This window comes from Numida meleagris, chromosome 9 (assembly GCF_002078875.1).
Source record: "Numida meleagris isolate 19003 breed g44 Domestic line chromosome 9, NumMel1.0, whole genome shotgun sequence".
NCBI classification, from domain to species: Eukaryota; Metazoa; Chordata; class Aves; order Galliformes; family Numididae; genus Numida; species Numida meleagris.
In genome coordinates, this window is record NC_034417.1 from 20120918 (window position 1) to 20138534 (window position 17617).

The 17617-nt window shown below is 40.6% G+C and overlaps 1 protein-coding gene across 1 annotated transcript in view; it reads left to right on the forward strand.

The window, feature by feature from the left end:
- Positions 1-17617, forward strand: part of IQGAP1 (IQ motif containing GTPase activating protein 1) — a gene marked incomplete in the record, with an annotated part of 55569 nt that overhangs the window by 2710 nt on the left and 35242 nt on the right. Inside the window, 13 exon segments of the mRNA XM_021407210.1 lie at positions 990-1146; positions 1957-2034; positions 2838-2914; positions 4807-4874; positions 5838-5951; positions 6267-6445; positions 7092-7182; positions 7653-7816; positions 9679-9763; positions 10952-11115; positions 11366-11526; positions 12042-12166; positions 16077-16240. Coding sequence (XP_021262885.1) covers positions 990-1146; positions 1957-2034; positions 2838-2914; positions 4807-4874; positions 5838-5951; positions 6267-6445; positions 7092-7182; positions 7653-7816; positions 9679-9763; positions 10952-11115; positions 11366-11526; positions 12042-12166; positions 16077-16240 — 1627 coding nt within the window.

Genomic DNA, 17617 nt, shown 5'->3' on the forward strand with positions numbered 1-17617 from the left:
CTGGAGAGGGCTCTAGGGAGGGGAGACCTCATTATGACCTTCTGGTACTTGTAGGGAGCTTATAAGCAGGAGGGAGACAGTTTTCACACTATCTAATAATGATAGGATAAGGGGGAACAGCTTTAAACTAAAAGGGGAAGTTCAGGTTAGGTGTTAGAAATAAATTCTTTGGTCAGAGGGTATTGAGGCCTTGGCACAGGCTGCCCAGAGAAATTGTGATTGCCCCGTCCCCAAAGGCATTCAAGACCAGACTGAGTGGGACCCTGGGCAGCCTGATTAAGTGGATGGCAACCCTGCCCATGGCAGGGGGTTTGGGACTGTGTGGGTTTTAAGATCCTTCCAACACTAACCGTCAGGAGGAACTATAGTAGCACCGTTAAATGAAACAGAAGGAAATAAGATATGGGAAAGTCAAAGCTCTGTCACTGAAAGTCAGATCACGGAAGTGCACGTTCCTTTTCTGCTTTTGAAATGTATAGTAGGGTGGGGTAAAATATGTAGGCCAAGAGTGTAGACTTGATGTCAACATTGTTGACATTGTAAGAGGTCACCTAGAGGAGTTTGAATCAGCGGTACAAAGTCTTGAAATAACTACCAAATCTTTTACGAAAGTTGAATAAAGAGATGCTTGTGAGATGAGCCTGTACTTGAGAAGAAAATTTAAGTGAGTTACAAAGGCAGGTTGGCTACTATGTGTAGACCAGCAGCAGCTAAATTGTGGGCTAGAGGATGAACATGATGGAGAGATGGTATCTTAACTTCTGAAGTGCTTACTGCTGGGCTCTGTACTTCTGCTTAATATTTTTTTCTGAGGCATTACTCATGTCTCAATGACACAGGTTGTCTGATAGTGCTGTACTGATATTCAGCCTCTGATGCTAAATAAATACTGTGCTGGAGAGTGATGTAGCAGTAGCAGCGTGGAACTTACTTAGCACAGGGATATGTTCACAAACTGGAATTTTACTTTGTTCTTCTTGCACTTCCAGATGGATGGAGGCCTGTCTGAATGAAGAGCTTCCTCCCACGACAGAACTGGAAGAAGGATTGAGAAATGGTGTCTACTTGGCCAAACTTGGAAACTTTTTCTCCCCCAAAGTGGTTTCTGTGAAAAAAATCTATGATAGGGAACAGACTAGATATAAGGTGAGAGCTGCTGGCTGTAGATACTGGGTTAGGCAGAGACTTCTAGTAGGAAAATGTGCAGACAGAGATGTGGACTGAATAAGCAAGGTGGTTTTTTCAGTTATTATTAACTGAGAAGCGGGTCCAGAGGAAGGCCACAAAGGTGATCAGAGGGCTGGAGCACCTCCCCTAAGGGGACAGCTGAGGGAGCTGAGGCTCTTCTGCCTGGAGAAGAGACGGCTCTGGGGAGACCGTATAGTGGCCTTCCAGTACCTGAAGGGGCCTACAGGAAAGCTGGAGAGGGGCTTTTTATAAGGTCACGTAATGACAGGACAAGGGGAAATGGCTTTAAACTGGAAGAGGGTAGATTTACACTAGGCATCAGTAAGAAATTATTTACTGTGAGGATGGTGAGAGACTGCAACAGGTTGCCTGGGGATGTGGTGGATGCCCTCAACCTGGAGGCGTTCAAGGCCAGGCTGGATGGGGCTTTGAGCAACCTGATCTAGTGGGAGTTATCCCTGCCTATAGCAGGGGGGTTGGAACTAGATGATCTTAAAAGTCTTTTCCAACCCAAACCATTTTATGATTCTCTGAGGAGCATCTCCTTTGCTTGAGAATATTGAGTAAGTGAGGGCTGTGGACTCTTAGCTTTGTGTCTGAACTTACAGTTGTGGAAGAACTTGCCATGTTATAAATAAGCAATATAATTGTATATAGAAGACTTCTGACACCTTTTTTTTTTTCCTCTAAGAGTGCACTCTTTCACTGTCTGTATTGTCAGCTGTGGTATTTTGTATGTCTTCTTGTTTTTGTCTATTTTTATTTCAGGCAACTGGCCTCCACTTCCGGCACACTGATAATGTAATTCAGTGGTTAAATGCCATGGCTGAGATTGGTCTCCCCAAGGTAATTTCTACGTTGTATGTGCAGATTGGTATACAATCTCAAAAAAAACAAACAAAAAAACCCCTTTACATTCTGTGGAAGCGTTTGCTGTTGGACTAAAATCAGTAGAGTTCATATAGTTAGTTTTTCGTTCTCTAGATTTGCGTCTCTATAGAATTTCTATCTAAAAATTGATGAAATAATTCATTGTGCTGTGAGTGAGAATGATTAGGTGCACAGCAGTTGCTTCTTCTGTAGCGTATCACAAATCTTGCATACCTTCTACACTACATTGTTTGTACTCTGCATTCTGTTGTGCAGTATCTGAGCTGCAGTTAGATTGTGGCAGTTTTTCAGAAATCTATATTAAAAGAAACAGTGCAACAGAAAACAGTAGGTTCTCAATTTCTTCAGATTTCTTCAGAATGTTAATTTGAAATAAGTTTCAGGTATGGCTTAAATTATTGGCTATACTATGGGAATGGCCTGATAGCTCAGAGGAGTTTAGTAAACACTGTTGCCTGAAAATACGTGGACCTCAGTAGTGTTATGTGGGCACGTGAAGGAAAGGGAATATGCTTTCGTGCGTGTAGAACTTGGGCAGGAAAAGGGGAGCCTTGGTTTGGGTGGAAGGAAAAAAAAAAAAGGAAGGAGCGTTACTTCAAGCAGAAGGATGTTGTGCTAGTGTCAGAGATGCGCAAAGAGTTTTGTTTTTGTAGATTGTTTCATTAGGGTACTGCAGAAGATTTGGTCTTAGCTCAGTTAGGACATTTGATTGTGTAGTGGATGTATCATTCCGACTGCTAATTTTGTTTTATCTTAAGATATTCTACCCAGAAACTACAGATATCTATGATCGCAAGAACATGCCACGCTGTATCTACTGTATTCATGCACTCAGGTAAGGCATGCTAGGCAGAAATCTCCAGTTCCTTCTGAAATCTGCCTGGAAAGCTGAAAGGTGATGGAAAGAAGGCTGAGCTGAAGGGAGGAAAATTCTCTAGCAGAACTGTTGTACCAGATTGGAGCAAAGATCTACGTAGAATGGCTTAGGTTTGAAGGGACCTTAAAGACCATCTAGTTTCAACCCTCCTACCATGGGCTGGTTGCCCCCCACTGTATCAGGCTGCCCAGGGCCCCATCGGACCTGGCCTTGCATGCCTCTGGAGATGGGCCATCCACAACTTTCTCCGAGCAACATTTTCCAGTGTCTCACCACCCTATGAGTAAAGAATTTCTTCCTACCATCTAGTGGATGTCTTTAATTTCATTGAATCATAGAATCTTTTGAGTTGGAAGGAACCCTTAAAGGTGATCTAGTCCAGCTGCCCTGCAATGAACAGGGACATCTACAGCTAGATCAGGTTGCTTTGAGCCTGATCCAGCATGACTTTGAACGTCTCCAAGGACAGGACTTCTACTACCTCTCAGGGCAGCCTGTTGCAGTGCCTGGCCACCCTTAGTGTAAAAAGAAAAAAAAACAAAACAACAACAACAAAAAAAAAAACAACAAAAAAAAACCCCACCAAACTTCTTCCTTACATCCAACCTAAATCTACCCTCTTCAAGTTTGAAACCATTTTCCCCCATCCCGTATCAGGACAGATCCTGCTAAAGAATCTAGCCCCTTCCTTCTTATAGCCTCCCTTTACATACTGAAATTTAAACACAGGAAATTTAGATATTGCATGTTGAGGTAATGTAGAAATGTGTAATTGTCTGTTCTTTATTTTCCATGCAAGTTAAAACTGAGTTCAGTCTGAGGCACAGGTTTTTTTTTTTTAGTAATTTATTTTTAATGTTCCTTTATAATCAGATATTTCACTAGAGTGTACAGGTCCATGAGCTGTGCTGAGCCAGCTTGACAGGCAAGGAGAGAACTTGCTTCTCTTTCCCCAGTCCCATTTGTCTTAGTTTTTTATCAGTTCCGTTTCTCATCAAGCGTGTTTGTGAATCAGATTAATTCACTGAAATTACAGGAAAAAAAAATGAAGCGAATGTGTTAACATCATATTAGTAAGTCACATCACCTTATTAAGACTATTTCAACATAGCTGTGATGAGACCACACCTGGAGCACTGTGTCTGGTTCAGGGCTCCTCAGCACAGGAGAGACGTGGAGCTGCTGAAAAGAGTCGAGCAGGGCGGCTGAAATAATTCAGGGTCTGAAGCATCTGTTGTATAAGGAAAGGCTGGAGAGCTGGGGCAGTTTAGCCTGGAGAAGAGAAGGCCTGCAGGGGCAAGAAGGATCAGATCTGATCAATGTACATTAATATTTGAAGGGAGTGTGTAATGAAGACTGAGCCAGGCTCTATTTGGTGGTTTCCAAGGACAAGACAAGAGGTAATGGGCATAAAATGAGACACAGGAGGTTCCCTCAGAACATCAGGACATGCTGTATTTACTGTGAGGGTAACCAAGCAGTGGAATAGGTTGCCTGGTGAGGCTAGGAGATCTTTCCCTTGGAACTGTTCAAAAGCTGTCTGGACGCTGTCCTGGGCAACTGGTTGAAGGTGGCATTGCTTAAGCAGTGGGGTTGGACAAGATGACCTCCAGAAGTCCCTTCCAACTTCAGCCATTCTGTGAAGGCTTCAGAGTGGTGAGTGAGTCAAGTGCAGCTGAGGAGGGAATGAGAGAGGAGGATCAGCTCTTACCTTGTTGGTAGTTGTGAGCTGTTATGTGGGTTGGTACGCTTGAATGGTTCCTTCAATATTTTTATCTCTTTAATTATGATATCTTAAAATTAACCATGAGGAAAAGTTACTAGTTCTGATTGCTTATTTTCTTTTGTAGCCTGTACCTGTTCAAATTGGGTCTTGCCCCGCAAATTCAGGATTTATATGGGAAGGTGGACTTCACAGGTAAAAATAAATGAATAAAATTGTACCGATATGTGCTGCCTTTATTTCAGCTGTAGGAGATATTGTCTAGATCAGTGAGAGGGTTGTTAATGTAGTTTTCCTAAATGCAAATTAAATTAAAGATTAATGGCTGTGAAGAGTTCTGGAAGTTGAAGTGAAAGGTTTGTTTTGGGTGCTTGTTAGCCAGGTTGTTAAATAGTCATTGGTTCATTACCATTATTTTCACAAATAACAGCCCCTTAATTTTTCACTCCTGTTGTAAGATGATTTGACATCACCTTTACCCCCCCTTGGGAGAGGTTTCACTTTGGGATTTGGTGAGCAGTTCTGGCTTCCTTTAAGAATTTTAAGTAGAGCAGTACATGTCCACACGTACCTTCTCAGGGTTTCAGTTGCTTGATTGTTGCAGAAGTGCCTGATGGCATGTTTTGTGTTAGTGAGATTACTGTCTGAGGACACACACCTGATTTAAAACCTTTATTTCCTGCAAACCATTTACTAATCATACCTATACAAGACTAAACTTACAACACTGCTTTTGGGTTATTCAGTGCTTATCAACAGCACAACTCTGTATTTTCCATCCCCTTTTCTGGAGGGGAAAGAAAAAAAAAAAAGCATTATTTGGGCGTTTTCCTGACCTGTTGGCAGCCATCTTTGAAGCACCTCAGAGCAATGGAGTCTGTTTCTGGCTTTTTAAGTAATGTTATGTTTTCTCATGAGAAAGAACACAGAATATTTCTGTATGAGTTTCTGGGATAAATACAAATTTCAGGAAAGTGTACAAAATGACAGCAGTTTCTGTTTGTTTTGCTTACTTTTACAGAGTTAAAGTGTAAATGAAACAGTAACTGGTTATTTACTGTAGTTATTTCAGCCTTTCCTGTAGCAACAGTTGATATTGTGTGGCTGGTTCCTAATGTATTTCAGACTGCATAGGACTTTTTTTAATATATGTTTCAGAGGAAGAAATCAGTAATATGAGGCTTGAACTGGAGAAATATGGTATTCAGATGCCAGCCTTCAGCAAGATTGGAGGAATTCTAGCAAATGAACTCTCTGTGGATGAAGCAGCATGTGAGTTTCATTTTATGTGATTATTCAGATCAACGTATTACATACTAAGTGTCAGTTTTAATGTCCCTTGCTGTAAGAAAATACGGACCTTTTGGAAGATGGAAGAGGGTTCACATGCACCCACCCCACTGATTTGGTTAGGTGGAATATACTACTGAGAAGTGGACCACCGTTTTTTGTCAGGAGCACAAAACCCTGCTGGTTTTGCTTTCCAGTTAACTTCCAGATAATCTTTCACTTCTCAGTCAAGTTCTCAATGTTTAACAGGGCTGTTGTGTTTGTGAGTAACTAACAGGCTGTGACTTCTTTTTTCAGTACATGCTGCTGTCATTGCCATTAATGAGGCAATTGACCACCAGGTTCCAGCTGACACTCTTGCGGCAATGAAGAACCCTAATGCCATGCTAATAAATCTTGATGATCACTTGGAATCTACTTACCAAGATACTCTCTACAGAGCGAAAAAGGACAAGATGGAGAATGCTAAAAACAGGGTAAATAAATTCTTCTTTTAAGCTGGCTATTTATGTTGTAGTTTTAAATCGTAGAGGAATGCAGACTGTGTGTTACAGTCCTGTATGTATAGTATTAGGTGGATTTATTCCTGCTGATATTCTAACATTGGCCCCAGTAATCCATTTTCCTATTGCAGAAGACAGGCACCAATAGTTGCATTACTCTGTTCAGCTGTCTGAATTATGGGTTGTGTATGTACATGCAGCATTCATATCATCCTTTATACATTGCGAATGCTATCCTATTTTCAGACAATATTGGTATATTTTTATAACAATGAAATGACGAGAATAACCACCTGAGTCTCAGAAGGATTCCAGGTAATTTTAGAACACTGTATAACAAATATTCTCCCTCTGTCTTCTGCTTTCCATGTTCTGCTCTCCTATGTGTTCATATAGAGCTTGTAAACTGGAATACGGTGTTTCTATGCTGTTTGTATTGGAGAGTTTGTGTACTTCTAGGATTTTTTGCATGGGTAGGTCACAGATGGGTGAACTCCCTCGCTGACAGCTCTTGATGGACAGATATTGATGGCTGTGCTCACCGACTTTTTTCATGACAGGATCATAAAATGTCTTTGTGAAGACAAAGGAGACTGATTAGTTTTTATTTTATCTTCAGATTTCTTCAGAAAATTCAGAGAGAGAGAGAGACGTGTATGAAGAACTTCTGACTCAAGCTGAGATTCAGGGAAACATCAATAAAGTGAACAGTAGGTGTCATGCTAAAATAATAGTTCTGATTAAAGGCATAGTTAAAAATGATACCTGTGCTCCTCTTTGCTTTCTGTATCAAACAGAAAGCTTCTGGAGTGCTAACATAAATGGAAAGCAGCTCTCTGTTGTGTTTTTTGTTTGTTTGAACATGTTACTGATATGTAGTTGTAAGCTGTATTTATTACGACTTCTGCTGCCCTTCTTTAAGAGGGTGGATTGTCTGTGTTGCTGCTGGAGCTTCACATGCCGCTCTCCTGTCCCACTGAGTAACGCACATTATGTCCATCCTCCATCCTCTCGTTGAAGAACTGCTTTACAATTAGCTTTGGAAGTCTTCCATTCAGATTACATGCCTAATTTCATACCCATCAGGTCTAAGAGTATTTGTTTCTGAGCAGTAGGTTATATAAGTTATGGGACTTGTTCATTTAATCTTTCTCTGAAAATTCTGCTTTACTGTTGCTAGCGTGTGCGGCCATATCAAAGATTGACCAAGCTTTGGAACAAGGAGATGCGTTAGCACTGTATGAAGCTTTGGCAACACCAGCCCTGGGACTCCGAGGATTGCTACGAGAAAACTGTGACTGGTATTTCAAGCAGCTTTTGAGTGATAGACAGCAGAAACAGGAGGTATGCAAAAGCCTGGATCACTGTGATTGCTGATTTCAGTTTTTATTCATTTTCCTTTCACCATATCATTGTCCTTTGCATGTGTGGATATTTGTGTTTTATAATTATCTATTAGATAAGCACTATAGTGCTTTCACTGTGCCTAATCAAGGCTGACATTAATTTTTCATTTCAAGCCTACTCTTCAGTGGATTTTAGGTGCTGGTTGCTTATGTATACTACTTACAAAATTCACATAGTAGATTTAAAAAACAGTATCGTCTCAGTAATTACAATGTCATGCACGTTAATGGAGGAAAACAGGGTGCTATAAAGATGGTTATTTCTACTGTATTTCTTTAATTAATTCTTTCTTGAAAAGCTACACCCAAGTAGAGAAGTAAGGTATTATGTGCCTTCAGATCCAAGAAAAATGCGGACAAATTAGTTGTACAGTTACAGAAAACTAGATCTTGGGCACTGTGGTGGATACATATGTACTTGTATGTTACAAGTATTAAATACTGTGGCTTGACCCAACAGTGGCCGCTGGAAAACATGTGGGGAGGCAGAGACTGCTGTTGCAATGTAGGGAGTATAGAAAGGCTTCAAAATGTTCAGACTGTGTAGTTAAAGTAAGTGGATGAAGGAACCTATTCGCTCATAGGGCCTTTGAACCACAGTTTGAAGGAAAAGCAGTTAGAAAGTTGTTAGGGAACAATTAGAGAGCTGAATCTCTAATAGGGCCTGGCAGTTAAAATTAAAGTCCTGGGCAAATGTTGGATTTGAATTTCTGTTGATGTCTGGAGAGAGTAGCCGTTCATTCCAAGACTTTCATATTTTGCTGATGTTAAATCATTGGGTACTGAGCAGCTGATCTCACTGATAGTACTAGTCTTAAATAGCCGGAGCTGACAAGTGTCAGGTATCAAGTAATCATAGAATCACGGAGTGGTTGGGTTGGGAGGAACCTTAAAGCCCACCCAAATCCAGCCCCTCTGCCGCAGGCCAGATCAGGCTGCCCAGTGCCCCATCCAACCTGGCCTTAGGCACTTCCAGGGATGGGCCACCTGCAGCTTCTTTGGGCAGCCTGTTCCTGTCTCTCCTGTGCTGGGTAGCTTGAAACTGAGCACAGTACTTAAGGTGTGGCCTGTCCACCCGGATCCTAATGACTTTCTACTGTCCTGGACAGTCTTCTGCAGTTGCCAGTGCTTTGAACAGGGAGTTTGGACTTTGTGATCTCTAGAGATTGCTTCCAACATTAACTATTGTTCCAACATTAACTATTCTGTGATTCTCTCATTTTTAAGCAGTCTTACTGCTTAAGGTAGGCCTTTCTGAGACTGAAGAAACTTTCTGCCTTAGTGTTTCTGGGCCTCAAGATTTAATCGGCAGCAGCCTTCAGCCAAAGCTCTTTACATTTTTTGTTGTCAGACTTTAATGCAGCTCAGTCAGCTCATCAGTTGCTGTGTGTGTGTGTGTATCAAGCACGTCTCTGTGCAACCTGTTCCAGTGCCTCACCACCTTCCCTGTAAAAGATTTTTTCCTTAGATCCAACCTAAATCTACCCTACCCTCTTTGAGCATTTCTACTAATTTAATGCATTCTCTTCCTTGAAACCCTTCAGTATATGTTTGCATTTGTAGATCAGTCTATATGTGTGATACTTCGACACAGTCCTTTAGCACTGGAACTGAGAGTCTGTTGAGTAATTTGTTTCCTGCATGTATGTGGCATTCTTTATTTGCAGACTTTATGTGGCATTAAAGTGCTTTAAGGAAAGGCTGTTTCCGTTTGTTTGTTTGTTCCTTTTCCTGAGCTATTTGCAGTGAATGAACCGATGTGGGTTCTGATTTTTTTTTTTTTTTTTATTTTTCTCTCAGGCTGGTATTGCAGGTCTTCTGCAGAAGGAGGATTTACAGGTGGGAGTGGATGCTGCTAACCGGGCAGCACAACAGTATCAGCAAAGTAAGGAGCGGCAAAAACGATAGCGACAGAGTGTCTGTGGGATGTGATCAGAAAGATGAGAAAGCATGATATTTGTCTTTACATGAGGTTACACCAGGTCTATCTCAGATCATTATGGATGTTCTTTAAGTAGTTTGAGGCTACTAAAAACATTAAAAATAATAATGGCAACTGGCTCTAGTATCTTTTATCCAGCTGTTAAAATACTGCTTGAGATAACAGCAAATCACTTGAAACACTAAGCAACGTGGAACTTGTGCCCACCTTAAATAATGCTTTTTCTAGGCAGTTTGTATTAAATTCTGTTCTATGGATCTGTGAAGGAAATCTGGATTGCACAATGAGGTGTTGAAACTAGTTTCCCTGTTGACTACTGACATAAATCTTACTTGGTTTGAGCTACAGAACTTTTAGCTGTTTCTTTTTTTTTTTTTTTTTTTTTTTAAGGCTAGCTGTTTCTAAGTATCAGGTAGCAAATAAAACATAGATCAGAGTGGCTGGCTTTTTTAATCAGTTGCTTCTGATACCATGCAAAGCTCTCTTCTGGAGGAAGTTCCAGAAGCTTTCAGTGTTTAATTCTGACTGTACAATAGCAATTAGTTCAATTTATAATGCATAGAAGGAAAGCTAACGGATCTGCTAACAGGCGGTTTAAATTAGAAGAGGGAGATAGAGGAAGTCTAGTAACTAGGAGGCTACCTTCAAAGTACCTTACTGGTTCCACGCGGAACTCGATGTGTATTTCCATATTTGTGCTATTTTAAAGTTAGCCAAAGTGCATCCACTGTAGAGTGTCTGGTACTGCCTCAACCAGTAATAGAGGAAGGAAAAATTGTTATGAATTACCTATGAAAAACATCGGCAATTTTGAGGCTTCTTATTGTCAGATGACTGAGTTGGTGAGAAAGTCCTCTGATAATCAGGCAAAAAGGTAAACTGGTTTAAAAATGAGACTTATTTTAAAGAAGGGATTACGTAGTCTGGTTGTTTACAGTAATGGAAGGCTAGCTGGGGAGATACTGACTGGAAAGCTTCACTCATTGCCTGCCTCTAAGGGAATTACTCTTTTTTCTGTTAGGGATCTGATTACTGAGTACAGTAAAAGTGCTCACGTCACTGGGGACCCAGCTATCTGCCTTCCTCATTCTCATGCTGCCTCTTTGATGTGCTGCCTCTTTAAACTTCTAGGGCTGGCAGCAGTGACCAGAATTAATGCTGCAATTAGAATGGGTAATGCTGAGAAGACTATGGCAGAAATGATGAATCCAGAGGCCCAGTTACCAGAGGTTTATGCATTTGCTGCAGATCTTTATCAAAAGGAGCTGGCCACCTTGCAGCAACAAAGCCATGATGTAAGTAATACTTTCTCTCTTATTTCTGTAAATTGATATGGATCACCAGGTCTACCTTGTCTTTTTCATTAAATGTGCCTTTCTTGAGTGTTCGTAGAACTGTGTTGATGCTCAGTCTGTTCTGATGCAATGGTTAATCCTTAAGCTTTGAGCTACTTGGCACTGTAAGATTCTATTTTAATCTCTTGGTGTTCTAGCAATAGTTTGTGAAGAGCAAGTATAATTGATCTGTGTTCCTCTTTGTGTGCAGGGTAACCTCACCCATCCAGAATTATCTGTTGCTGTAGAGATGCTCTCTTCTGTGGCCCTGATTAATAGGGCTTTGGATTCAGGGGATGCGAGTACAGTGTGGAAACAACTGAGCAGTCCTGTCACAGGACTAACAAACATTGAGGATGAGAACTCTCAGAGGTGAGTGCTTCAAAGATTCATGTCTCTCTTTGATACTGCTTATATTCGTGATTGGTTTTTTTTTTTTTTTCCCCTTACGCTTCAGGTTCTGTCACTACTTACTGCACTATTAGTTTATTCTCTCTCTTGGCTCTTGCATCTTGTCTTTGCATTTACCATTTCTTACTAATCTGATTTATGTACTGTCTCTTGGACCTTTATCGAGGTTTCACAATAAAGCTTTGTTCTGGTACTACTCAGTTGTCAATTACACTAGGCCAGCTCATCTGCCGTGTTTTTTGCCTGGAACTCTTGTTAGTGTTTTAATGCTTTTCTTGGTTGTTTCACACTGGAGCCTACCATCTTGCTCACAGACTTTAATCTTTTTCCTATTCCCTCTTTTCATATTTGTTTCAGTTTCAACCCTTGTGTTATTTCTTCCATTTTGTGTTTAGTTTTCATTGCTGTCTTGTGTGTTCCCTGGCCAGCTTTTCATAACGTGTTACTTCTTGGTTTTTATTTTTGTTCTTTGGCAGATATATTGATGATCTGATGAAGCTGAAAGCTCAGATGCGTGCAGAAGAAAATGAATTTATCACGTGGAATGATATCCAGTCGTGTGTGGATCGTGTGAACCTAGTTGTGCATGAAGAACATGAAAGTAAGTTTTGCTTGATTAGTTCTAGTCTGATCCTAGATCATAAGGTGTGCTAAAACCAGGTGCATGCCAATACAAAAAGCTGTTGATTGATTCATATAGACTGAGATAGTTGCCCTCTGCCACTGCTTGTTGTGTAGCTGAGTTCACCTGAAAAGGCTATAATCTGGAGAGGGTTAAATTTTTATGTGAGAGCCTGAAATCTTGATTAACTTGCTTCCTGAATCTCCAAATAGACATGGGTTTCCTGTTTGGGTCACATGATTAGATGAATTGAAGCCACACAAATGCACACAATGTGCACGCATGCACCAAAACACTAGTTTTGCAGTCTTTTATTTGTCAGAGATCACAGTAGAAGTCTGGAAGTTGGTGTAGTCCAACCCTCGGTTTCTTATAACACTCCCATACCCTGTAAAACAATAGAGACAACAAAAAACCCAAACCAGCAACCATAAAATGCAGAAAATCTTACAGTGACATAAACTGTTTTCATAGGAAACTTCTTAATTCTTCCACCTGCTACTGTTTCGTATGTGCCCTTATGTGTGGATACTTTTTATCTTGTGTCTGAGGAAGTCCTCAAGCCATACGGACAGGTACTCTTCCTCTGTCCCAGTAAGTGGTTTCAAATTCAAAAACGCTTTCCGATGAGGAGCTGTAACATACTGTTTCACAGAGTAGTCTTTTTCTGCCCATGCTGGCTAACTAATCAAGGACAATTACTGCTTATCTTCTGTGCCCTTTCCTAGGTCAAAAGTTATTATCTGTTTTTCTTCATTCTTCTTTTGATCAAGTAGTGTCAGTCTTAATGTGTATGTGTTTTTGTGAGAAAGATTTTTCCTTTTCCTACTTTCCCCCAGCACCTGTAGGGAGAGAAGTATATATAAAGGTGTACCTACTCTATATGTACACGCTGTAGGAGGAAGCAAGCAGTCTGTACCATAGTCTGCCTAGATAATGGAAAGATGGCAGTTTAAGGACAAAAAAAAAAAGAAAGGAAGAAAGGCATTCTAAGGGCTAAGATAAAACTGAGAGGGAAATGCAAGAGATGCTGGGAGAAGACATGCTGTTATGACCTAGACATCAGTGTGAAGGGATATTCAGAACATGCCTGAATGCTTTCCTTTGCAACCTACTTTAGCAAGCCTGCTTTTAGTGGAGAGCTTGGACTATGTGATCTCCAGAGGTCCCTTCCAACCTCTACGATTTTGTGGATCTGTGATTCTCTAGAGGAACTGCATAACAGTTCAAAATAAACAAATTTCATCTAGTTGTTGGAGATGTGGAAACTTAAGGTGAAAGATCTGGCAAATAATAGTTAATGTTAGATCTTTTCATAGAAAGCCTGCCATTAGGTATTTATGTGTGTTAGGCTGTGAAATCTCTAATAAAGTAGAATAGAGAACAGTAAGAACAAAAAAACCTGACACTATTGAATGAGCGAAGAGGAAGAATGAACTGACATTTTAAGTGGATTTTATGAAGTGCGCTGTGCAACTCTCATTGCTACTACTTGGACATGTTTTAAATTTTTATGTCAAGTTTTCTGTCAAAAAAAATAGAGGAACAAAGTATAAATTGGACAATATCTAGTTGTTGCTTCCTATCTTACTGATCTGTTTCTGTGTCAAAACTGGAGTTCTGCCTGCAATCTATCTTAACTTGATAGATATCTTAACTAAACAGAAGTGTATCTTAGAAGCCGATTTGATTGCATGCATATGAGAACAGAAGTAGATATGTGGATTTGTAAAATTTACAAAGAGCTGATTTTTTACTGAACTGATTATTTACATAAGATGACAACTGGTGTAGAATAATAAGGACAATTCAGAATGACGTAGGAACGTCTCACTACATCCTTGAAAGCCACAGTTAAGAAAGCAGATAATCCAATGGCCCGGTTTCACAAAACAAGTGAAATTGTGTGCATTTAAAAAACAGAATACAAAACAGAAAGAATTGTAATGGTAGTCTTGGTCCACTACCAGCTATAACTTTCAGTAATATGTAAAAAGAAGGCTTTTAATGTGTCTTCATAATGTTCTTGAAATATATCTCCATGGCTTGATGTAGATAACAAGTTGCATAGAATCACAGAATATCCTCAGTTGGAAGGACCCACAAGGATCACTGAGTCCAACTCCTGGCTCCACACAGCAACTGAAAAATTACAGACTGTATGTCTGAGAGCATTGTCCGGATGCTTCTTGAACTCTGGCAAGCTCATTGCCATGACCACTGCCCTGAGGAGGCCGTTCCGGTGCCCAGCCACCCTCTTAATAAAGAAATCCAACTCGAACCTCCCCTGTCACATCTCCAGGCCCTTCCCTTGAGTTCTGTCGTTGGTCACCAGAGAGAGATCAGTGCCTGCCCCCCTGCTCCCCCTCATCAGGAAGCCGTAGACCACCATGAGGTCTCCACTCAGTCTCTTCTCTGGACTGAGGACTTCAGCCACTCCTCATACATTTTCCCCTCCAGGCCCTACACCATCTTTGCAGCTGTCCTTTGAACACTTTCTAATAGTTTTATGTCCTTTTCATACTGTGGTGCCCCAAACTGTACACGGTACTCAAGATGTGGCCACAACAGTGCAGTGTAGAGTGGGACAGTCCTATTCACTTGACCTGCTAGCAGTGCTGTGCTTGATGCACTCCTGGGTACTGTTGGCCCTCCTGGCTATCTGGGAACACTGTTGACTCATAGTCTACTTATTGTCAACCAAGACCCCCAAATCTCTTTCATCACAGCTGCTCTCCAGCATCTCCTCCCCCAGTTCGTATGTATAGCCAGGATTGCCCCTTTTCAGGCGCAGAATCTGACATTTACTCTTGCTACTCAACTTCATGTGATTGGTGATTGCCCAGCTCTTTAATTTGTCAGGATCTCTCTGCGAGGCCTCTCCACCCTCGACAGAGTCAACAGCTCCTCCCAGTTTAGAGTAGTCAGTAAACTTGCTCATAAACGGGACTTTAAATGGTGCTTTTTTACAGAAACCATACCATCTTTTTAGCAATCCTGGTTCTTGTGGTGTCCTTAGTGTGTATTTTTCTTTAATCTGCTCCATCAAAAAAACAGTTTCTATTATAAAATGTTCCACTTTGTGATTCTCCTTCTGTGCGCAGAAGAAGACACAATATTTGGATACATCAACCAAAGCAGTATCCACTCTGAGCTCCTCACTTTCTTCTAAAAGATCTTCGTTCTTAGAAACTGTGATTTAAATTGTCATTTCTTTGAGCAAGGAATTGAATCACATGGTCTCCGGGTGTCAATTCCAGCCAAAATTATTTCGTGATTTGCTGTAGCTTTAGTGTATATGACATAGGCTTTGTTTATGTTTAGCTAACTATAAGCTAATTCATGTGAATTTTTATTTAGTTGAACTGTAGTCCTCGCTGTACTTGACAGCACCAAAATCTCTGGTAATACAGCTAAAACTACGTGCATTCACTAAATCTTGATCTTTCTACTGTGAAGGCACTGTATTTTTGAATGGCGTTCTATGCAAATCTTTAGCTTCATGTGAGGAGTTTTTCCTGAAGGAGCCAACATCTTGAAAACCTGTAGCTTACAAGTTCTGGCCATTGAGGTTTTGATAATTCTCTTCTAGTGGATCTGAACTACATGTTGGAGAGCTCAGTTCTGCCCATTCTTGTGGTCTCCCTGAGGGATTTTTTTTTTTCCTTTTTGCTTTATCTATTACCGTGTCCAGAAATGTATGGCTTCTTTAAGGTGGAGAATTTGTCTTGCTTTCTTTACCAGTAAAAAATGCTTACTTTAAAAATTGTTACTATTCTCAGCTGGTATTTGCTTTAGCACTAATAGCACTTTTTCCTCTGAAGCACAGTTTATGATTATGGTAAGGGACTGGATCTTTGTATTTCTTCTTCTATCCCTTTCTCTCTAGGGATTTTGGCAATTGGGCTTATCAATGAGGCACTGGATGAAGGAGACACCAAAAAAACTCTGCAAGCCTTACAGATTCCTGCAGCAAAACTGGAGGGTGTAACCCCAAAGGTTGCTCAGCATTATCAGGACACACTACTTCGGGCTAAGAGAGAGAAAGCACAGGTGAGTGTAGTTAAAAGCACCTCTCAAAAAGCCTTTGCGTCTATGTACTGAGGGTATTCCTGATCTTAAAAGTTGGGAAACAAAGCTGGAAATGAAGAGGCGTACGCTCTGCATGCTGTCAGCGGATCTTACCTGGTCAGCTTGGATCTGTTTGTATTAGGGAAAGAGATATGCAGACATAACACATGAATCTTTTTGAACTACAGAGATGGACTTAAAGGTATTAACTTCTTGAGGTGGATTGCTGCAGCTAATCGTAGGTCCAGAGTGGCATACGTACCTTCTTTTTGGAGATATACGGCAATGTTATAGTTCATTTGTTTTTGCAAGGAGACGGTGTTTATTCTAATAGTTCTGATTTTCCAAATGCAAGTCTCTTTCAGTCTCACATTTTTAGAGTTCTTTGTTAAATGTGTCCATAGGCGTAGTTACATATAGCGAAAATAAAGTTTCAAAACTCAAAAAAACTTGTTAGGTGATGAATTTGTTAAGGGAGAGGGGAAAATGGAAAACAAAATACATGCTACTAGCAAAATATGTATTGATGCCTGTCACTCACTAGGTGACACTGCAGATGCTAAGTGTTTTTTGCATGGTTGTTGTCTGTCTTGATAGCCAAGGACTTCTACCTACTTGTATGGAGTTGCCACTTTCAGTAGCCGACTTTTATGTACAGGTGAAAATGGAGAGAGGAAGAACAATCTCACCTTACTGATTTAGGAAAGAAAATGAAACACAGTGTGGGTGGTGTACACGCTGCTGACTTCTTTGAATAGATGAGTGGGATGCTATTTTATTTCCTCATTTATGAAGAAGTAGCAGATGTGCTTCCTTTCAGTGGCCTGAGAGGGTTCAATTTCTTTAATATCTTTTCTGTTGTGGAGCTCGTTGATCTAATTCCAACACAGATTTTAGCATAGAGGCTAAGGTGATACTGTGTTCAACACTGGTGGTTTTTGTTTGTTTGTTGGTTTGCTTTTTTTTTTTTTTTTTTGATTAAGTATAATCCTTCACGATTGCAATAGCTGAAAACTGTATGCGCGGGTGATGCAAATCATTAAGCAGCTTCCTCAGTGGCCCTGAAAGGGTTAATGTTACTCAGGAACCCATTTTGTGCTGAAGCATTTCCTCCTGCTGAGTCAGAATGAAATAACGAATTCTTCTGAGCGTGCATGTGAGCTTCTGCCAGGCTGGATTGGTAACTTGAGTTGGTGTGAAATTACCTTATTTGGGCATATGTTCAATTTAGGGCTCCTTCCAGCAGCATGGCAGCAATTTCAGAAATTGTGAGGTCATAGAACAGACTAATGTTGTGGGTAGAACAGTTGCTGTCCTGAGTCAACTATTGCTTACTAGCTGGTGAATTCTGTACTTTGG